Raw genomic sequence first — 23,214 nt, forward strand, 5'->3', positions numbered from 1 at the left:
CCACAGGGTGTGCTGTTGACTTTGGGAGAAGTTGCTTCACCTCTGCGCCGGGGTAAAGGAAGGGACAAACCTGGCCCAGGGAGCCGCACGCTGCCTCCCCTGGGACCCTGCGCCCTTCAGATGAGCACTGGAAAGTGCTCTGCAGCAGGAGAGTGGAATTAAACTAAGTAGGTTTGTGTGTTGGCAGGTCCAGAGGGGCACAGCAGGGAGGGCAGAGGGACGTGGTGGTTACGAAAGAGGAGTTGGCTGGCTTTGAAATCCTTCCCAGGAGTTATAAAAATAAAGGAGGCACCATCAGCCCGGGTGGAAAGCGGGACCACACCGGTGCCAGCACGTCCCAGAGGAAGGGCTGAGGTCCATATCTGTGTCTCACAATATCCTTCTGGACAAAATGTCCAGCCCATAGCTGGATAACCGTGGAGTGATGGATGAGCAACTGGCTCACAGGTCAGGCACAAAGGGTTGTAGTGCATGGGGTGACATCAGGCTGGTGTCCCGCCACCGGTGGGGTTCTGGAGGGCTCCTGTGCTCTTCCACACCCTCATTAACAACCTGGACACAGTACTTTAATGAATACAAAGTAAGTTTGCCAATGACACTAAATTGGGAGGAGCTGTTGACTCCCTCGAGGGCTGAAAGGCCCTGCAGAGAGACTTTCACAAATCTGAGGGCTGGGCAATCACCACCTGTGTGAAGTTCAAAAAAGAGAAAATAAAGGATTCTGCACCTGGGATGGGGCAACCCTGGCTGTGTGCATAGACTGGGGAATGAGATGCTGGAGAACAGTGCCCAAGAAAGGGACCTGGGGGTCCTGGTCTATGGCAAGTTGAATATGAGCCAGCAGTGCCCTGGCAGCCAGGAGGAACATCCATGTCTGGTGGGCATCAGGCACAGCATGGCCAGCTGGGCAAGGGAGGGGATTGTCCTGCTCTGCTCTGGGCTGAGGTGGCCTCACCTCAAGTCCTGGAGGCAGTTTTGGGTGCCACAAGATAAGAAAGACATTAAACTATTACAAAGCTTCCAAAGGAGGGCAATGAAGATGATGAAGGATCTGGAGGGGAAGCTGTGTGAGGAGCAGCTGAGGTCACTCGGTCTGTTCAGCCTGGAGAAGAGGGGACTCAGGTAAACTGACCTTCCAGAGCCACAGCCAGGCACAAAATTGTCTTCACCAAAGCTGACCACAGGGCTGGGCTCTCCTCCAGTGGGCAGAGTTGACCGAACACCTCTCCATGCTGGGGCAGCTTTGGGAGGGACCTGAGGTGGGCCCCCCAGCCCAGCAGACTCCACCAGTGGTACCCCCAAGCTGGCAGAGGTATGGTCATGCAGGGGCTGTGGGAGGGGAAGATAAAAGGCTTTGTGGGATTACAGCCACACTCCAGATCCAGGGCTCTGCACAAACCAGCTTCAAAGAGGTCACTTGTTCTGGGAGCTGAGTGAAAAATGAAATTCCAGTGTCACGCTCTTGCTATCCAGCACCCTCACAAAGGCATGCACACCTGGGGGAAAGAAGTGCTGCTTGGTTTATTTATTTCTAAAGGACCTTCTCAGCCAGCAGTGCATTACCTGCTTGCCTGGACACACACCTCCCTCTGCACTTCTCACGAGCACCTGGGACTGAGCACAGCAGGGAAGGGAAGCACATCCATGTGCCAGCCCTGCCATAGCCTGCTCTGCTGCCAGCCACAGGAGAAGATGGCAGGACAAGGGGAAGCCGTGGCTGTATTCCATGTAGGATAAGGTGATCTCCACAAACCACCACGGACTGGGATTTCTCCTGATTCCTGGAGTGCCACTAGATGGGGTCAAGCACCCAAACCCCCAACATCAGTGGGGAGAGGCCAAACTCAAGCCAGATCTGGAGTCTTATTTTCCTTCACGCTGTTATTAACCCTTTGGCTGTGTTTTGAAGAAAAATTCCTATGGAGTCTGTTTTGAATTAAAAATCCACCAGGAAAAGAAAAAATGTTCCCCAGCTCATGCCCAATCTTTTTTTCCACGGAGAAACTACTGGGAACATTTTCTTTTGACCTTTGAGATTTAAATGGTAGCAGAGCGGAACCAGCCAGTGGCCTTATTCCCAGCTGGGTGGCTTCACAGCTCTCCTTTTCAAATGTCAGAGGGTAGTGGCTTTCCTTGCAGAGTTTTAAGGAGTTCCTCTGAGAAAAATGCTGATTTCAAGAGGATTTGTGTTTCCAGTGTCTTAATCAACATCGTATTTGTAACAAATACGGAAAATCAGAGGGCTACAGAGCCTGAAGTAACTGGAAAAAAAGGACTGTTGCCTTTGTCAAGGATTCTATGAAATCACTCAGTGGTATTTTCCTCCTCTTCAGAAAGCAAGTAAAGAATTTTGGAGTCATTTTGCTGGTGTACTGAGTCATTCTGGATGCTAAACAGAAAATTTGCCCTTTTTTTTTTTTTTTTGCCTCAAAGAAATGCATAGAGTTCAAGCTTTCTGGGTGTCTACTGACCTGACCTGTGTTGCAGGACTCTGAGCCATCCACAGCCATTGCTCCTCTTGGCCCGAGGTCCCCAACAAACAGGACAAGGCTCAGACTGAGCTCTGGTGCTGTGGTTGTTGCACCGAAACATCAGCGTGCAGGAATCGCTTCTGTCATGTGAGTTTTCTTTTCAATTAGAGCAGCAGCATCTGTGGTAGAAATGCCCAGATTCTAGCAAAGCCAACAGATTTTTCCAAGGCTCACCAGGCTATTTTTAACCTGCAAAACTGGATTCAGATGAAAAACAAAACACAGCAGAAAAAATAATGGTGTGATGGTCCCTTCAAGGCGATGAAGGATTTTTGCATCCCGATGACTCTTTCAGCACAGCAAGACAAGCCTGTGGACCCCATCCTGTGTCTGTTTGGACTGAGGATTTAGGGGAACACCCTTTCAGCTGCTGAACACCAAAGGGGTGCACAAGGTGGGTGTTCGTGGCAGTCAGGACATGGACACCTCTGAGGGCTGCTCTGTGACACATCCTGCTTTAGCACGGTGAGGCATAGGAATGTTTTTGTGGGATCAAGGCCTTTTTCTTAGTGCTGGCAGATCTCTGTGGGTGTGGGAGGGGACAAAGTGGCACAGCCTGAGTCTGGCCAGTGGTCTTGGCTAACCTTTGCTTTCTCACTCCAGCTGGCCCTGGTAAACTTGAGGTGGCTGCTTGTTCTTGTAAAGCGGCATGAAATGAACAGCAGGTTCCTTGGACTCTGTCACATTCCAGCTCGTAAACATTTTAAGAAGTAAAAATGGCTTCAAACCACACTTTTAAAAAAGTGAAAGATAATGTCACACATGGGCCTCTCTCTCCCCTAAGCTCCCTTCTCCTTCCTTCCCAGTGGGGGCTCCTCAGAGCATTTAGGGGACCAAACCATAATCCCAGCACAGCTCTGTAATTCCAGCACAAAACTCTTCCACACCCATCACCCAGCAAGGCTCGATTACTGCTGTTTATCTTTGTGGAGTCACACTCGGTCTATTATATTTGTTACAGTTGATGTTCTCACTAGTCCAGACGCGGTGTAACTTTAACACTCTCAGTCTAACACTTTCCTCATAGGTAACTCTGGTGTTACCTACGGGTTCAGACCAGCCAAATGTAGCTTATTCTCCTCATATACAACTCTTCTGGGTCAGCACAAACAAGGCAAAATCATTCTGTTTCTAGAACCTTCCTTGGGAACTTTCCTATACAGATTCAAGTCAGCCTTTTGCTGGTCTCTCCCCAAACCTGCTTTTCCTCACTCCATTAATTAACATTTTCCCTCTAACAGTCCTCTATTACTAAGCCAGTTCCAATGTCAGACTTTAATCGTGTGAGCAGTTTTGGAACAAGCAGCTTCACTCACAACTACTGAGAACATTTGGTGCTAAAGCATCCCTATTTTCCAATTTACAAAACATTTCAAGCCTCATGCATTTGTGTGCTGCAGGGTTAATTGCACTTAGTACTCCATTAGCAGCAATTGTGTGCCCTTCTTGTGTTAAGAAAAGCCAGAATAGAGACATTTGTGTTATTTGTCAAAGGTTGAAATACTTATATGAAATGCTTTTATTTCTGCTGCAGAAGATAGGAAACTTTCTGCCTGGCCCCTCACAATCAGCCTTGCTGGTTCCTGGTTGTGTTCTGCCATTAATAATTAGTACTGACAGATGGAGTATCTGCAATATGTCCTTTGGTATAGTCAGTAGGTTGCATGAGTCTCTCTTGAATGTAATGTCCCTTTTTCTACGAGCCCCAATGACTCTAAAAATTACTGAGATCCTTCTTTGCTCATAGTGCAAGAGCCAACCTCTGCCATGCTGCCCCTCTCAGTGGACAATCTCCAGGACTGCTCACACATCTATGAGTGCATCGTAGACGTTTTTCTTTCCTAAAAAGAGGAAAATCTCTTTTCCCACAGCTCTCTTTTCAGGGATGTTACAGGGGTGGGAATTGCGACTTACCACATGCCACATGCCTCGGGATCCTGGTACATCAGCTCTGTCTGGCAGCTCCTGTTTCTTAATTTAGGGCACTGAATATGATTAGGAAGCGAACGGGATTCACCCCGTTCACAGACATCCCAAAGTGAGTGATGACTGCTCCAGGAGAGTCCTGCAGGGTCCCCTGTAGTCACTGGGGAGGCGGGTGGCATCTCCAGGGGATGATTCATCCCATCCCAAGGTGGGTTTTGGAGACATGTGGGCTAATTTGGAGATTGTCCTCCTTTCCTGCTGGTGACAGAGGGCAGCTGGCAGAGAGGCACCCGAGAGATGCTGAGCCTGTGGATGGTTAAATTACATCAGACAAGCCCCACATGTCCATTTCGTGTTGAAATGAGCATTGTCGAGCCACGTCCCTGCCCAAAGCTAAGTGTGAATCAGCAGGATTACAGAGCTCTGGCTTTTGGGATAAAGTATCTGCCACGTTCCTCATCCTCTAACAGAGGTGCTGTTTGAAGAGCTCGGGGGAGTTTTCATTTTTGCTCAGACCCTCAGCTGAGGGCTCTCGCGTTTTCTTCCCCACACATCGACAAGCACACATGCACTCGTTTTCTGGTCTTCTCTTAGAGAAGCTCCCACTGCATCAAACAGATGGCAACTCTGGCAGACTATTTTTAATGCTGCCTAACATTTGAGGCTCAGATAAATGAGTGGTTTTCTGAATATCAGCTGTTAATTAGTGCAAGAAATAAAAAAGGAAATGGAGAGTTTGGGTATAGTTGGGCTGATGCTATGTTTGTATCTGAGTTCAAAGAAAGAGAAAGCTGGAATGTTTTGAAATATGGGATTTTAGGTAAAGCTTCTTTTGGATATTGGGGACTATGACAGAGAGGTCATTTATTGATATTTTTTGAGGAAGACCTATTTGCTTACACATCTAGAAATACGAATTCCTTCCAGTGATTCCTACAGAGGATACCTAAAACTTCTGGATCCTCCTTCATTTTTGTATGGACAACAAAGACCACTGGAGAGACAGGGAAAATCACAGTGAAAAATTTCACATCGACCTTCTGCCTTAATAGTTCAGAAATCCACTGTGAAAGCTGCTCTTGCAGAAGGAGCAGCAATTTTCACAGGCCATGCAAGATACATAACTGAGTTTTACTAGAATCCTTTCTGACGCACTATCCCCCAATCTCATTAGTTAAAGATTGTAATTTAGGTTGTTTAAACTCTGCAGTTTCAGCCTTGACTTTGAACATTGCTCACTGAGCTGAATGAAAGACATGACCAAGTGCTAAAGTATTGAAGACAGCAGGTTGAAACCAGAAAAAAAAGAAGTAGAACTGGAAACTGGGGATCCACTGGCTTCAAAAATATTTTTGCATTATTTATTTAGGAATTTTACTTGGGTAAAATAAAAATAATCAAATAGAAGTTAAATTCTTGGAAGAAAACCCAGTTATAGACAGCAGATCAGAACACGGTAATGTTCTGACCAAGGTTTGCTGTTTACAGAGGGGATTAGCTGTTCTGAGGATCAAATATAGAACAGAAATTGGATTTGTAAGCTGTGTTTTTACCCATCTTATCTGAAAGCAAAATATAATATGATTAGTTGTAAACTGGTAGGCTGCAGAGTCTGTGCACAATGGTCCTTTAGCAAAATCTCCATCACAGTCCTTAATCTCTCCTCTCCAAGTAGGAAAGCCAGCCCAGAGCACCAGGGCTCTTAATCCCTGCTCTTCCTGAGAGGGGTTTTTAAATCCTTGTTCCTGGACCAGAGGTGGATGCTGTGGATTAAGAGACAATGGCTCCTTATTTCAGAAGAAAATGTTTCAAAAACATGCAGAACTGTTTCCAGGAAAGAAATCAGTGCCACAGAAGTGAGGGCCAGGTCAGGAACCAGGCATCCCCATCGAGCCGTGCTGTCCTACTTTGCAGTCCCTGCATGCCTCATCAAAATGTTATTTCCACTCCAAAAAGCCTCAGTTATTATTCATTCTGCTTTTCCCACATTTACGTCACATTGCTTTCCAAGGCAGAGAGAACATTCCCCACCTAAATTGAATGGCTGCTCCTTGGTTTGATGGAAACTCCTTGACACAAACAAGTTAAACATTCAGAGAAGGCTGCTTTTCCTGTCTTTTTTTTTTTTTTTCTACAAGTGGTAGAATCACAGAATTGGGTTGGAAGGGATCTTTAAGGGTTTAGTTCAACCCCCTGCAATGAGCAGGGTAATTTTCAAATTCATCAGGTTCCTCAGAGACCCATCCAGGCTGGCCTTGAATGTTCCCAGGGATGGGCCACCCTCCATCTCAGAGGTTTTGATAACAACAGCAAGGACAGAAATATGAAATCGTGTTAACTCTCATGGGAAAAAAAAAAAAACCTGTTTGCAGATGCTGCATGACTTTTCAGGAATACAGCCTTTTCCTCCTGGCACAAATCCAAGGGCCATTTTCTTCATGGCATTTAGACATCAATCTGCGAGCTGAAGCAGAGGCCTCTGTTTCCCTTTCCCTCATGGTTTGTAACTGCTGTGACTCTGCTCAGACATGGTTTGGGCTCTGCTTTCAGAAATGATGCTGACAACTCTGTGTCTTGTATTGACTGGTCGTGCAGGAGGCTTTCGTGCCACCACACAATATCAGAGTCCCTGTATCCTCTCTTTCTTCATCCCTGGAGGTTCCTCCCAGGATTTTTTGGGCTGACTTGCATGACTGTGCACTTTTTTGATGTTTATTACGAGGAAACCTGGAATTTCATTACAGGAAGCCCTATACATGCATGACCTTAGCCCACAGCCCCAGTTGTAGGAAATGCCGTGGTCTCCTGACTTTGGCCTCTGTTATGCAAGGTCTCAATCTTCTCCTAAGCAGGGAGATGTTCCAGCACCAGGCATCAATGCAGGGGATGAAGTGCTGGGAGACACATCTCAGCAGTGTCTTCTCACCCACAGGGACCTAAGCAAGGTGACTATGGGTCAGAGACAGCTGAGACAGACCTGAAGGGAGATGAAATTTGTGGATCAGACCCACAGACAGTGCCAGAAATGTATGATCATGGGGAGCCAGGCTGAGCAGCAAAGGCTTTGGGACGCCAGCCCAAGCAGGGACATCTGCACAGGGCTGGGTGAGATGTTCTGTCCTGCAGCCAGTGCCAGCAGGGCTGCCTGTGCTCGAAGGTGCAGGTCAACCTCTGCAGGTCACGGGAGAACCCACGTGCCCCACATGGCCCAAGTGTGGCCACCAGCCAAGTGTCCCCACATTGCCTTCCTGCTGCTGATGCCCCCCCAGTGATAATGGACTCTGGGCAAATAGGATTCCTATACTGTGCTGGAGCCATCAATAGTACTCAGTGCTGTCCTCCCATCCCCTAAAACACATTCCAGTTGTGTTCCACCAGCACAACTGGCATCGACTTCGCTGGGAACACAAACCTGTGGACAAGAACAGGAAAAATTGCACATTGCTACGGAATATCTGAGGCTGGCTGCTGTGTTTTAGAGCAGAAGGGAGATGCTCAGAAAAGCTCAGCAGGCTGCAATAGAAGGAAACTTTATTAGCATGTGCTTTTTGATTAAAAAAAAAACCAAACAACCAGCTGAGGACAAGCATCCTGAGATGAGTACGAAGCTGCAGTGGGTGATTCACAAACCCAGTTTTAGCAAACCTAAGTAAAAATGCCAAGTATGGAAAACTAAGAGGCATGTATAGAGATAGCTCATGGTCTAGTATCACAGCCTTTGTTTCACTTCCCACTCTTTCACTACTGCATGGAGTAAAAGGAAACATTAAAATTCAGCCTCAGTGCGTTGAAAGTTCCTACTGCTCTCTGTGAGTCAGGCCAACTTTCTTACCTTTAATGTTCATTAATAACCTTTTTTATCTTGTCCTCTCTTGTCTGTCCTGGTCAATAATAATTGATTTCCAGAATAAGAAACCTCAATACCTGAAATAGCACTCCTGGCACATCACAAGCCTTCACCCTCTGTTCAGCCACAATTAACATCATCTGCCCAGCTCCTGCATGTACCAGTTGTTGTACTCTCCAATACTCTGCCAGCCAATTTTAGCAGCTATCATTCTGTCAGGATGCTGAGTTCTGCTGGGAGCAAGATATCAGCCCTCTCTGAACTCCATTGGCTATTTTTTATTGCTTTGATTGCTTCTGTGCTTTAATAACCAAGGGTGAATCACTGGGCAACAGAGACTTTTAAAACACACCCATTTCCCCAGCAGCAGTTACCACCTGCCTCAGCAATCAAGTGCCTGCAAGTTTTATGAAGATATTGCCTGGAGTAATTTCATCTGGGGCAAAAACACAGGGTGTGAGTGTAGGTGTGGGTCACACCCACCTCTTGAAGTGACCACTATCGTCCTCTCCTTTGCCACAAAACCCCTGATGCTTTGCTCAAGAGTAAGAAGGCTCCTCACCACCGGTGAAAACTGAAGGTTGGAGCTTTGCTGAGGTGCCCATGCACCTCCAGAGCAAACCAGCCTGGCCAGGGCTTGCTGTGCTGTCCAGACTATCCTGGTACTTCAGTCTCTCCCTGCCCTGACCTCTGAGCAGGCGTTAGCAGCAGAGCATCCCCTGGGACCTTCCATGGCTTCCCCATTTCCAGTGGCAGAGGTGTGGCTGGCGCCGTGTGGCACCTCCAGGTGAGGGATTTCCCCTGGAGCCTGAAAGGCACCGTGGAGGAGGCGCAGGGGAGCCGTGTCACACCAATGCTGGGACAGTTTAGGAATCAAAGCACTTGAAAGTCAGGGCTGACAAAGTGAGGCTGCAGGCTTAATGACCTCCTGGCACCTACACGTTTCAGAGGAGTCATTAATTAGATGGTGACATGTTATTTTTCCAGCGTGGTCCTCACCTCACCAGCCCCCTCGCAGCAGTCATCCCGGCTGGCACATTCCTTATTTCCTGGGTCACCAGCCTCGAGGCTGCTCTGGGGACATGTACCCCCCTCACACCCATGATGGTGGCAACAGGAACTGTGTCTGAGAGTATGGGGTGGTTGTGGAGGGCGAAAAATTGCATTTCTGACACTCGCAAGGAGAAGAGAATTTTGACCTTGATGTCCCTGTTCATCTGCAAAATACGAGTTTCTCATTCCTCCTGAGTTTTGCCATTAGGTCAATCTCCACAAGTGCCTTTGAGCTGCTGCATCCTGAACCTGGAGGCTCTGTGACTCTTTCTGGTGGGATGTGAGAGGAGAGAGCTGCAGCACTGAGAAGGGAAGCTGCCTCTCTCAACACCTCTGCTCCCCCACTGCAAGGCCCTGCAGCCTGCAGCCATCCCATCAACACCAGCAGCCTCTGGACAAACCATCCCTGCTGCTTTTTGATATTCCTGCCTTTGAGAAGGAGAGCCAGACCTGCAATGAGGCACTTTATTTGCATGGCAGGTTCAAAGCCTCCACCACGGTCACTCAAAGGAACTCAGAGTTACTCTGAGAAAAGGGACATAACACTGGCAGTAGCATTCAAACCCAATCCTTTATTCTCATGTCTACACTTTCCTTTTATTCCACCCACACTGGCAGTGGAGATACTTTTCAATGGCTACTTTTTCCCCAGTAAGTCCACCAGGAACAAGACTTTTGATTTGGAGCACTGGAAGATTTGATAGTGCAACATGCACCCAACAGAGGAGACATGGGTTTGGGTTGGAAGCAACCTCAGGGACCTGGTTCAGTGGAGCACAGATACCCTATAAACACACATTTATTGAAATGGGAGCCTCCTCATTTAGAGTGATGTTGAATTCTTGAGTGTTTTTCTCTCAGAAGCAGTATGCTGTCTCTGAATCCAACAAGATATCAAATTAGGACTCCTGGGTTCTGTTTCTGGCCTGCCACTCACCTGTGATAAGATACAGGGCAAATAGTTTAACATAAACAAGCTTCAGATTACAGAGCTTAAATATTGCACAGGGGAGAAGTGAGACCGATGAGAAGTACTGTAATGGTATTATCAAAATGTTATCTAACTGAAGAAGAGATTCCCAAACTGGGAGGACCATCACCTGCAAGTCCTGATGGACACAGGAGTATTGGGGAAAATTGTGTCACTGAAGGCACAGGAATAGCAGAAATGGGATCAGGGGGATGTTGTGCTCCTAGATGTGCTGCTCAGTCTCCTCTGCATTGGGGCTGCCTGGTGTGTGTGGAAGAGTGGGGGGGGGGGATAAAGAGATGTTTGGGGAGATGGCAAGGTAACAGTGGCAAATTTTGCAATTCCACGTCTGGCCTCTGACCTAACAGCAGGAGCAGCTGACAGTCAATCAGAATGAACCTAGTGTAAGCTGGTATAGTCCAAAAAGCAGTGCTCTTTTATACCATCCAAGGACCTACACAAATCCAGGCAGTTTTCTTCCCATATCCAGGCTCTTACCTCCTTAAATTTACAGTTGTTATCATCCTGCAGCAGCACTGCATTTTGAGAAACCCTGTGCTCTCAGTTCACACATGTTATTGCTCCACTTCTGAACTGCACTTAGGTCTCCAGAGCTTGCTTGCTTTATCAACAAAGACACAGGTATTACACTGGAGTAGAGAAATACTCCAGCTCACAAATCAAATCAGATAATTGAAATCACAGACTGTGCCTTAAAATTAGCCCAGAGCACACCTGAGCAGGATTCATATCTCCCTGGGAAATAACCATCCTTTTTCTTTTTCTTCATTTTTTTCCCTCTGCTGCTGTTCTGTTTGGAAGGTGATCTTCAGTAAATACTGCAATTCCAAAGATATTATGGACCTTTTCTGCATTGCAACAGGGTTACCAAGGTAGGTCTATCATTTGTGACATTCATTTCACTTTTGGTTCTTTTCTTTGGGAACAATTTAAAGACAGGCCCCACATGATTTATTTAGCTGCTATTCAGGCTTGTCTCTCGTTCCAGTCTGCTGGAAGAAGAAACTGGGGCAATCCAGAGCTGGAAAAGTGTGGAGGCAGGGAATTGAGCCACCTCAGTGTTGGCTGCACATGAGGAACAGAGTGGAATAGAGTAGAAAGATGAGAAATAATCTAAAATAAAAGCAAGTGAAGAAGCCCAGCCCTGAGTACACACAGGCTGTGCACACCTTACACTTATATCTCAGTACCATGTTTTTGCCCATATTGAGTGAAATGCAGCCACATGCTTAGACCCTGTTTTTGAGGGGAAAAATTGGGGGCAACAAGAAGTATTGCCACTAGGTAATAAGCTTTCTTTTTAGATGCTTTAAAATCTAATCCCTGGTATGGGATAATCAAACACAAAGTACCCCCAGCTGAACCGTTTTACAGAGCAAAAACATCCCCAAATCCATTGCCCAGGCCACGTATTTCCTAATTTATGTTGTCTTGTGAAGTCCCTGTATCCTTCCTGCTGTAATTTTCCATTTGGGGAAAGTCCACATAGGATTTGTTTCCTCCAACTTAAAGAGCAGTATCCAGTGAAATCTCTGTGTTCAAAGGGTCTAGGGTCAGGGGTGGCTGTGTGGGAGAGGCTGGGGTGTGGTGGAGGATGGCTTGGTGTAACATCCATCCACCTATCCACCCATCCATCCACCTCTGCGACACCTCCAGGCAGTGGAGCAAGGGAAGGGAAGCCCCTAAGTCACCTCTAGAACCCTTAATCACCTCTAGGACCCTTAATCACCTCTAGAAGGGGGGGATCAGCTGTCTGCATAAGGACCTGGAGCAGGCAGGATGCAATAGGGCAAAGTCTTTATCTCTGGACACACAACTTTACAATACAGGAAAAATGCAGGAGAAAAATAAGCCAGTCTTTTAATCATGGTTTATTGCATGACTCCAGCTCTGGGGATTGAGAGATAAAATCGAATTTGCATAAGCTGCTGGACAGAATTAATGCCCTTTGCTGTTTGTTCTACTTCCTCCCATTTGACATTAGAGAGGTTCATAACTCTCGTTTCCCTATGATGTCAAATATTTCCACTCTATCACCCAGGAAACTTTGTTTCGCAGTTTTAATCATTCACAATCAGGGTGTTCACTGCATATTTGGCATTTTATTTTCATCAGAAGATTTTCAAAGGAAAATTGCATTTCAACCAGGATCCTGGAGCCAAAGTAAACCTCCAAGGTTTACATCTGAGCCTATGAGATCACCCTTAGCACAGTATTTAAAATATGAAAAGACACCATATTCAGCAAGATATTTGTTCTGTTTGTTTTGGTAAATGAGTAACTAAATAATTTCAAGACATTCATAGCACCAAAAGTCATTTGTATAGTGTGAGTCAATATGTAGCTGCTGAGTCAATGTATCACAAAACACAGCTTTTTAACAGAAATTATTAGTCAGTGAGTCAATAGAATAAATGAATTAGCAGGGAGCAAGGTCTGCTCTGACATAAAAAATGATCACACTTCACGTTGCACATGGGTGAAGCATCAAGCCGACCCTGTCCTGTGCTTTGATCCTTTCTGCTCTGAGGTAACAGAGGTGCCAGACACTCCTAGGCCAGGCCAGGAGCAAAGAGAAAAGATGCATCTGCAGGAGAGAAGATGGCTCTGCATCACATGCAGCAGCACAGAACTGCAGCTGGCATTTCTAGGTCAAGTAATCCCCTTTGGAATTTGCTTTTCAGGAACACGACCATCTCCCTTCTGACAGCAGACAATTGCATGGTGTCCATTGATCCCACGATGCCTGCAAACACAGAGAGGTAAGTCCTGCTGCCACCTGCTCCTCGAAAGCAGGGTCAGGCCCAAGGGGAAGGAGGTGTTTGCCTGCAGAAGTCTTTTGTGTGCAGTGGGAGGTGAGCAGCTCTCCAGAGGGAGGGGGATGGCAGTAAGGAACGCATGCTGGCCTGTGACACTAATGCTGGTTTGGAAGATTTTTAGTTGTTAAAGTAGGAGTAGTTGTCTGAGGAAACAAATACTGCTTTTAGGTGTTTAATATAGAACATCTGTTCCCATCCCCTCCCCGTGTGCTGTCAAACTCTGAGCTCCTTTGTTCCCCTGCTCCCGATTGCTCTGCTAGGGCACAACCAGCAGATTACTTGAAAAGCAAACTCAAAACCTGTGATGAGTTTAGGTCTCTTCCATGCTGGTTTTGGCCCATATTTCATGATGACTTTTCACTGCCGTTGCTCTTATTGACACCATGTGATGGAGCCCCAGCAGCTGGGAGGGAGCTCCTGCACAGGATGGCACAAAACACAGAGCAAAAATATGTTGTGGCTGCCCCATCCCTGGAAGTGTTCAAGGCCAGGCTGGATGGGATTCTAAGCAACCTGGGATAGTAGAAGGTGTCCCTACCCATGGCAAGGGGTTGGAACTGCGTGATGATTCTGTTTCTAGTAAATCAGAGGGTTGTGTGTTCAGAAGAAGTGCCCATTGCTTATTCAAACCCACAGTCTTCAAGAGAGCTTAGAACATATTCAGATACTTCTTTGCACTTCTCAGGGAGTACAAAGGGATGTGAAATACTGCATTTTGAGTGTTGCTAACATCAACCCTCTCTGACTCTTCCAGGTCTCCATACAAAGTGATACCTGTCGTGACTGAGCAGCTCTCAGGTAAAATGACCCTTTGGAACTGAATCTACTAAAGCTGAATTTGCAAACATTTGCATGTGGAAATTATGTGGCCATGATTCAAAAGCCCGGCGATGTCAGTGTCATGGTTGTAGCTGCAGCAGAACAAGAAATGTTTGATCACAGTGTTCTGCAGGAAAGCTTAAAAAATGTGCCCAAATTTCTATGAATTTCAGCGAATGGCTGAGGACCAGAGGACTTTCCCAGTGCTTCACTCTGGTCTGACTCAGCACTCCTGATGCCCTGGGAAAAGTCTTGCATGGAGCAGTGGGGTTTTTTCAGGCAAGACAAATGAAAGCCTGTCCTCTGGTGTTTTGTTAAACTTGCCCATTCCTCAGCAAAGCTCTGCTGGAAAGCTGAGCACAACATTTGAGCTCCATGTTATTTCCAAATGGCTGAGGAGAGAACATAATTTTTGTTGTGGGCATGGTAGCTCTAAGTGTGATAAATATTTAAATTCACCTGACACGATTAAAGAAGGCCTGGGTGAAGGAACACATCTGGAGCACATTCCCCAGCCACAGCACTGCTGTACTCCATGGGCAGGGATGAAGTGCCTCTCCTCCCACTTCTCTTTGCCTGCCAGTATCATGCTCAGGCTGGTAGGTCTCAGACACTGGAGCAGAACATTGGCTTGGGGCAATTCCTGTCGAGCATCTGGCTCATGGTTTCTCTCATCTGTGCAGCTGCAGCATCTCCTGCCACTCACATCAGGGCAGCCTGAGCCTGTGCACTCTGGAGCCACAGGGACAGGCTGGCTGCTGTGGCAGGGCTGCAGGAGGAGAGGGGACATCAGCTGGGGACACTCTTTGGAGCAGTCAAATGGGAAGATAGATGAGACAAAGGGCAAGAGGATATGATTGTCCTGGAAACACAGAGTGCACAGGCAGAACAGGAGTGAGACAGAAAGCCTGGGGCTGGCAAATGCAGTGTGCAGGAGCAGCTGAGTCTGTTGGGATGGGAGAGATGAGGTTTTGCTGGTCCCACCTCGTCTTCTGGCTTAGGGTCCTGAATTATGGAAGAAAACAGTGTCTCACAGCACTGTCGTCTTCTAGAAGGGGAGGCACAGGGAACTGAGGCTGTTCTCTGGGGCATCTGCATTGGCAAAAACATCTGGAAAGGAGGGTATGGGGAAGACAGAGAGGCAGCAGCAGCAGCAGAAGGGAGACCGAGCATGCAGGGAGCAAAGGTGAACAGAGAGCAAAGAGAGCACAGAGGGCAGGGACACGAGGAAGGACTTACCCACAGTAAGATTTGTAACAAGCCATAAACAGGTCCCATGTCAGTGATTGCCAGAAGGAGGTAGTCAAAGCCAGGGGATACATGTGACTGCAAAGGGAGAGAAGCTGTCTGCCAAACTATTTCCTTATCGTGACAAACGCTGCAGCAGCAGCATCACTCTCCTGGTCTGGGAGTACTCTGCTGGCATTATCACATCAGAGAAGGTGGGGTGGAGCACGTGGCTCTGTGTCCCAGCTGGGGTGAGTAACCAGTCTCCATTTGCCCCATGACAGAGAAATGGGGCCACCATGGCTCCACCAGGGAACACCACTGAATTATACCAGCTGGGAAGATGATTAAGGGGCTTTCTAGAAAATCTACTCTTTTTTTAATGAATTTTTTTTATTCCCCTCACATGAAGCTAACCGTATATTTTTATAGGACCATGGATGACTTTTCACACTCTCCCAAGGCCCTCATTTTTCATCCCCAGGTGACAGCACATGGCTCTGCTTTGTGCAGAGAGCAGCTCACTGTGTCAGCAAGATCTCTCTTCCCTCCCTGCATTTTATAAAACAAGTATTTCCAAAGATCTGAGCTGAAAAGGGCAAGAAAAATTCTGGCCATAGATTGTCAAAACATAAGAGTCTGCTATGGAAAGAGGAAGAAAGTTGAGCTGAGTGTGATGGAACTAATGTTCCTTGGTATCTTTTTCTCTTTCACATGGCTTGTCATTAATCTCAAGCATTCCTGACATTTTGCTGACAGTAGGAAGAATAAACAGAGTGGGAAATTGTGCCTCTTCATTAAAAGAAAAAAAACCCCAGCTCTGTTCTAGTCTTCACTTCTCAGACAACTCTGCCTGCGTGCTTCTGCTTCCCAAAGCAACTCATCCAAATACATGCCAAAAAGGGGGTCACCCCAATTTTCACAGTGGTGGGAGGTAATGCACCTCTTTTCAGCAGTCTCCCAGGCAGCTGCAGGAGAATGACACAGGGAACAAAGGCTGTAAAAGGTGGGACTGGGAAATGCAATCCTTCAGGAGGAAAAATATAAGCAGTGGTTTCTGTCCAGCAGAAGAGATACCCCCTGGAGTCCTGCTAAGAAACAGTTCTGCATTTCCCAGCCATAGTCACAGGAGAGAGCTGGAAATAAAAGAATTATTATTCCAGAGAGTGTTGGATGCAGCAGTGACCACTGTGTCAGTGGTCAGCTGTCTGCAAGGGTTAGAGTGAGGGTGAGGGTTAAGATTAGGGTTAGGGAAGGGTGATGGTTATGGTTAGGGTTTGGGTTAGGGTTAGGTAAGGGTGATGGTTAGGGTTTGGTTTGGGATTAGGGTTAGGATTAGGGAAGGGTGATGGTTAGGGTTTGGGTTATGGTTAGGGTTAGGGAAGGGTGATGGTTAAGGTTTGGGTTAGGATTAGGGAAGGGTGATGGTTAGGGTTTGGGTTATGGTTAGGGTTAGGGAAGGGTGATGGTTAAGGTTTGGGTTAGGATTAGGGAAGGGTGATGGTTATGTTTGGGTTAGAGTTAAGGTTAGGTTTAGGGAAGGGTTAGGGTTAGGGTTTGGATTATGGTTTGGGTTCAGCTTCGGGTTGGATTTAGGGGTGCAGTTAGGGTTGGGGTTGTGGTTAGGGGAGGCCTGACCATAGTGGTTCTGAGCCTGTGGAGCTGCTGGGTCACATTCTGTCCCTCCTCCTATGGCCCTGGAGCAGAAGGCTCTTGGCCATCCATGTAGAGCTGAAAAATATCAGTGCTAAATCTTTCTCTTTTGTTTGTTTGGATTTCCAAGCCCTTTGAGTGAGCATCCTCTGTCTCCTGACAGCAGAAGGGCTCTGGTCTGTGTCCTCCTGGTGGAACTGGCTCAAAACTCACAAACCAGCCATTGTGTTGTGGCTCTAATTAGTAGGGTTCAGACACTCTGCAATTTGATGGAGATGACAAATTAATGAACAAACCCTCGTAGCAATATTCTCTTGGGAAATAAAATTGAAGTCTGTCACGTTTCTGATAGCGCAGAGGAAGGCGCTTTTGTGGAGGTCAAGTGGGCGTGACTCACTGCACTCCTGAACGGGCAGGGAAACATTCACAGAGACTTTCCTACTGCTCCAAAGTTAGGGCAGCAAAGCCCAGCAGTGGCTGCACTATAGATCTGCAGAGATGCTTTTTCCCCCTGGATGATTCAATACCCGAGATCTTGTGCAGATTGGTATTGGTAAAATGACAGACGCTTGTCGCTGCGTCTAAACCTTCTTATTCTGGCATCTCCTTCTTCTCCTTTTGGAGTCTTGTTCATGCTTGCAGCTCAGGCAAGACTGACAAGGCAGAGACTGGGAGAGAAAAATCCTCCTCCCACCTGCTGCTCCTTAGGTGCATCCCCACATGGATGCGTGCATGGGGATGTGGCCAACTGCTCAGGATTGCTCACCTGATGGGGAATTTGCATGCAACAGCTCAAATTAACCTGAGCTGGGAGTTACATGAACTGGGGGCTCAATATGACAGATTCATGGACATGGGCTTGGGCTTGAAGCTCACCCCTTCCCGAGGCTTTTGTCCACCTGGCTGCTTGTGGGTTTTTTTAATTACTCTGACTGCCTAGGTCCAAACAAACCACAGAAAGAGAAACACAGACAGAAGCCTGAGCCAGAGGCAGAAGCATTTGTGAGAAACAGGGCAGGAATTCACCAGCCTGATGCTGGCAAGGAAAGGGAGGTGCCCGTGCCCTCCCAGCCTTGCTTGGCCACAGCAGAAAAGACAGGGGGAAGCCAAGCTGGCCCCCCAACCCCACTGACTCCCTGCCTGCAGCCTGTTGAGGCTGGTAGGGTGGCAAGGGGAGCCAGGGAGAGTGGGAGGGTGGTGGTGGCTCCCTGGCCGGGATCCCAGCGGGTAAGAGGGTAGAGGAAGAGGCACTGCTGGGCAGGGCGGTGCGAGGCGGAGGGTACCTGCCAGTGGGTAATAAACCTTCTGTGCCAGTGCGGGGTCACCTGAGCTGCTCAGCCTGCTCCTGGTGCCAGTCTGGCAGGGAAGGTGAGCTCTCCCTGCCAGCCTCCAACCTGGCCGCGGCGGGAGTCGCAGGATAAAATGCCACTGCCATATTCCCCCGCACCTGCTTTCTTCCCAGAACCTGCTGGGGACGAGGCAGAATGGCTCCTTTCTCCATGGTGTCCTGGCCAAGCTCCCTGCTGAGCTTGGCAGAGGTCATGGGGCAAAGAGCCAGAGTCCCTGTGCCCGCAGCGAGCAGGGGAATGAGCCATGGGGAGCCTGGGGAAGCCTGAGCTGGCCTGTCCCCTGCTCAGCATTAACCATTGCAGCACCCTGTGCAGGAGGGGTTCTGGTTGTCATTTGTCAGCTGTAAAAACCCCAGAGCGTTGTGCAAACACCTGACTTGCTGAACACTTGCATTTGTAAACACTGCACATTCACGGTGCCGGTGGGAGGTGAGGGGAAAAAAAGAGGGATTTTTTGGGATGCTGCAACAGGACCCTCAGCAACATGCCCAGAGCTGCTGCCACGGTTGCTTTCCTTTTCACAGAGGGAATCACAGCAAAACAAATGAAGCAATCCGAGGGAATAGGTGTCTGTGTGCACCTGGGGCATCAGCCCTGCCCAGAGGTATAAAAAAAAGGAAGGCAGAGGGTAATGAACGGAGCAAAAGCACCCTTAACCCTCCTGTTCTACAAAGGAGGGGACAAGGAAGACTAAATGATGTCAGAGCAGTGTGTAATTTTCTTCAGAAACAGGGGTTATCAGAGGTCTTCCCCTCGGAAAGGAGCAGGGCAGAAAAATGGATCTTTGTCTCTTTAAGATGAGACGAGCTGCCACTCTTAGTCATATATCTTTACTGCACCCTAGGGTTATAAAAACATACATCTTCATTTTGAAAGTCTTTTATTACATCCATAAACATCAGATTGCAGCTGACTGTTCCCTGGATGAGAATTTCCTAGTACTCCGAGTGAGTTTTGACAGGGGGAGGGAGTGAAAGTAAGATTGTTGGGTTTGTTTTTTTTTTACTGGAACAGTGTTTATAGGGAACTTGTCAGTCTCTGGCACGCTCCAGCCACTGTCAGAGGGCTGAGCAGCATCGAAGGGAGAGGACACGGGTTTCTCTGCTTATTTTCACTGTCGGACTCAGTGCCATCCCAGGTGCTGCACACGGTGAGTTTTCCTCCTCTCTTACATAGGACGCGGCGTTTGCTTTGTTTCAGCGCTTGGGTTTTGTGAGAAAACTGGAAAATGGGTCTCTGAGAGAAAATCTGATCTCTTCGTTTCCTCTGCTAGCCACTCCGCTGGGAGTTGGAAAAAAGAAAGGGGGGAAAAAAAACAAAAAAAAAGGGAATTAGGTCTGAGACTCTCAGAGCACAGAATGCTCGCTCCAGTTTTGAGATCCAGGGGGTAACAGCCAAATTGTTTTGACCAGCAAAGTGAATGCTCTTGACAAAGATTGCTGACATCTCTAATAGCTGAGGAATTGCAAATCCTTTCAACAGGTACAGGAGATATTGTTTAGAAATAAATGGTAAATGCTGGGCTCTATTTCTGCCTGATGTGTTTTGCCTGGATGATTGCACTTGTGAGGCAGGGTGTTCCCCCGGGGAAGGACAAGAAGTATCTGCAGAAATGCCATCGGGGTGTTTCCGTGGAGGGTATAAATAGGTGTTCTGTAATCTGCAGAGTGTTTATGAGTGCACTCAATGTTTCCTTTCCTTGAGCATATCCCCAGTGCAGGAATGACTGCAGCACAGGGCAGTTTGCATTAGCTTGTGGGGGAAAGAGGGAACTATCCCAAAACAGCAGCTCAGGGCTCAGCAAAGGTGATTTGTGCTTCCCCTGTCTGTGTGGACACACTAGATGGGAGAACATTGCTATCCTACTTCTTCCTTCCCAAAGTGTGCTGCCCCTCAAAATCTAGGGACCTGTTTTGAGGGGTTGCTTGCTTTTCCCTGTGTTAGTGATTGCAATCCTGTGACTGTCTTGGGAAGAGGCTGGGGCTGCATCAGGCTGACTTTCCTGAGCCAGCAGAAGATCCCGAGAGCCGGAGCTGGCAGCGGGAGCTGGGGAGCTGCTGCCACGAGGGCTCCCAGTGTGGCCACTGCTGCTCAGGGAACAATGGGATCTTGACAGGATCCCTGTGGCAGCTCTCTCCAAGCTGTGTTCTCAAGGCAAAAGGGGCTGGGAAACTTGTACCCTGCTGTGTCCATCCCACGAACCAGGAAGGGCAGACCTCATTCTGCAGGGACAGCACTTTGTCATCTCGTGTTTGCCCGGAGTTTGTGCAAAGCAGCACAGTCCTTAGGAATTTGCACCAGAAAAATCTGTCTCCAGGATAGAACTGAAAGGCAAGCTGGGTTTAGTTTTGTGTTCATGAGCTTGGTGTTGCTCATGGGCACTCTGTCACAGTGTGCTGATGGTGTAGAGACACTGACTGTGAGCAGGAGCTTTCCAAAGCCGGTTGTGATTCAGGGTGCCCCCCCCAAGACATGTGAAAGGGGTCTCCTCTCCAGAAAGTGCTGCCTTAAAACAAGCCACCTCTCAGAGAGCCAGCCTCCCAAAAATAAACCTCTGAGAAACCTTGACTGTAATCTGCAGGAAGAGCAGGCAGGTGAGACGAGGAGTCATTCCCAAGCCCTGACATTGTACAAAGGACCAAAAACAATTTTTTGGCCTCACCATCGAATGAAAGCCTGGGGACACCACTTTGCAGAAGGCATGAGGATGTCTTCTTTCCTCTGTTTTTTTCTATCATGTCTCCCTCTATTTTTTTCAGAGAAAGAAGAATTGTTCCAGAATTTATTGGGACAGATTGCTGAGCAGTTCTCGAGGTAAGAAACTGAACATCATTATTAATTTAAAATGCTATTTCTTTTATCAGCCTGAAGTGAAATTTTCACAGGAGGCAGAGGGGCATTTAAGACATCTTTCAAATCCCACTCTGCCTGCCAAATTTAGGTCTGGGACACGTTATTTCCTGCTGACAGCAACACAGTAGCTTAAACCAAAAGCAATTTCAGTGATTATCTTTGATCTAAAAAGGAGATCAAGTAGTAAATGCTCCTTCCCTCTTTGGAAGCAAAAGAAATGCTTCTTCGCTGAACAGTCAAATCATCAGATTTGTTTCATTTTCCCCTTTATCACCCAAAAATGTCTCTCCTCCGAGAGGATTTCTCAACATCTGTGTAGCTGCTCATTTAATCCCAGCTGGTTTCAATGAGGCAGATCAGTCCCACCACAGCCCAGCAAATCAGCAGCGTAACTCGACAGGAGGGGAGGAGGTTTCAGAGTGTGCAGACACCAAGACGCTGCTCTGAGACAAAGCATTATCAATTTAACTTGGCTTCCCTGGGGGGCTACAGTAGCAAGTCACTGCTGAGAGAGGGAGAGGTGAAGTGTTGTAGAGCCACAGGACATTCCCAGGGCCATAAAAAAACCCCAACTTGTTAATTTTTATGAAAATTAAACCTGGGTGTATTTTCTGCCCAAATGTTAGCAGTTCCATGGAAAATCTGCTTTTCCTTCTGGCAAACGAGGCTGGGCAGAGACACAAATAGAGACAATAGAGACACAAATATGGACATTTCTAGCAGAAGTTGTTAGCACCTAGGGTAGGTAGAGCTTTAAATGTATAACATTAATACATGAGGGTTTTCTTTCCAGGGTTTTTAAAATCAATGAGCTGAAAACGGAAGTAGCTAATCACTTGGCAATGCTGGAGAAAAAGGTTGAATGTGAGTGTCCCTTTATTCCTATCACAGTGGGAACCGGTGCCTTGTTGTGCCCTCTGATCTGTCCTGCTCCGAGCAGCCCCTCCACTTTATGTAATCCCTTGTCATTTGGCCAGCTTTGAGCCCAAAAGGCCACAGGTCAGCCCGTGGTGAGGTGTGGGGATGATGGGAGCCCATGGTGGCACTGGCGTGGGGACCAGGGTGGGCTGGTTGGTGCTGCCAGCATCCATACCACCTCCTGTCCTCCCTTTGAGGGGCTGCTGAGCCCTCTACTGAGCTTTGGGGCCTGGGGCCACGTCCTGCTGTTCCCATGTCCCTGTGGCAGAGGGTCCCCACCTCCCCATCTCCCCCTCCCAGCCCCTGGCCAGCCCTCCCGTGTCCCCCCTGGCCCAGGTGTCTGTCACCTCCCTGCACCCAGCAGTGACCCCCCCATCCCTCTGCACTCCCTGATCCTCTAACACTGGGGAACCTGATCCCACCCTCACTGGGGCATTTGGTCTGTAATTCCAGGGGGTAACACCCTCCTGCTGTCAGCCAGACTCTTGCACTGTAACGCCACCAGATTGTTACTGTGCAACAGCCAACTCAAATTCACCTGGTCAGTGAGCTCCTTTTCTGGTTTTTGGGTTGTTTTGTTTCCTTCTGTGCACCCTCTGAGTTGCTTCAGTACAGTATGCAGAACACAGGTCCCAGAGAGGCAGGGAAGGGGTATGATTAAGGTGCTGCCATCCAGTTTTGACTCCAAAGGCCACATCGTTGCAGCTGTTCAGCATTGAAGTCAGCAGCCAGGAGAGCCTTTCCCAGCACTACAGCTGCAGAAAGCACTTTCCCACTAGGGCTGGCTGGGAAAAAAAAGACTTTCTGGTTCATGGAAGAAGTTGTTTTCCTGAAACTTCCCCTGACCAGAAACTACCTTGACCCTGCAGCTGCTTGGGGAGACTGATCCCTCTGTCAGCAGGGAGAGGAAGAAATGTCCTTATTTCAAGAGCAGCAGCAGAGAAACCTCTCCCTGTTGGCCACCCCAGCCTCAGGCTCCTGCTGCTGAGGGGTGTCCGTGGAGGAGACAACCTGCAGCTTGCCTACCCCCCAGAAAGGAACCCAGGTATGAATTCCTCCCTGTCTGTTTGGCTGCTGCTTCTCCCAAGGCTCTGCTGGCTTATTCCCCCCAAAAAAAGAGAAGAGAAAAATTAACTCAGTCACTCTGCATTTTCAGTGAAACTTCTAACCAACTCCACTCCTCAGGGCTAAGTGCCATGGATTAGAGCAAATGAGGTAAGCCTGTGGG

The 23,214-nt window shown here is 47.9% G+C and overlaps 1 protein-coding gene across 4 annotated transcripts in view; it reads left to right on the forward strand.

Moving 5' to 3' along the window:
• The window catches only part of PDE9A (phosphodiesterase 9A), a 49,508-nt gene that overhangs the window by 2,423 nt on the left and 23,871 nt on the right, over positions 1-23,214 (forward strand). The window contains exons 2-6 of one of the 4 annotated variants that reach the window (XM_042033822.1): positions 11,150-11,220; positions 13,033-13,110; positions 13,922-13,965; positions 20,975-21,029; positions 21,862-21,932. In XM_042033822.1, the coding sequence (XP_041889756.1) occupies positions 11,150-11,220; positions 13,033-13,110; positions 13,922-13,965; positions 20,975-21,029; positions 21,862-21,932 (319 nt within the window). Of the gene's footprint in view, positions 1-11,149; positions 11,221-13,032; positions 13,111-13,921; positions 13,966-19,241; positions 19,366-20,974; positions 21,030-21,861; positions 21,933-22,876; positions 23,032-23,142; positions 23,202-23,214 lie in introns of those variants that run through there. The other 3 variants (XM_042033855.1, XM_042033831.1, XM_042033837.1) reach the window with 3 other exon arrangements.

This window comes from Corvus kubaryi, unplaced genomic scaffold (assembly GCF_017639235.1).
Source record: "Corvus kubaryi isolate FWS band 111438036 unplaced genomic scaffold, C.kubaryi_AGA036_p1.0 133, whole genome shotgun sequence".
Classification (NCBI taxonomy): Eukaryota; Metazoa; Chordata; class Aves; order Passeriformes; family Corvidae; genus Corvus; species Corvus kubaryi.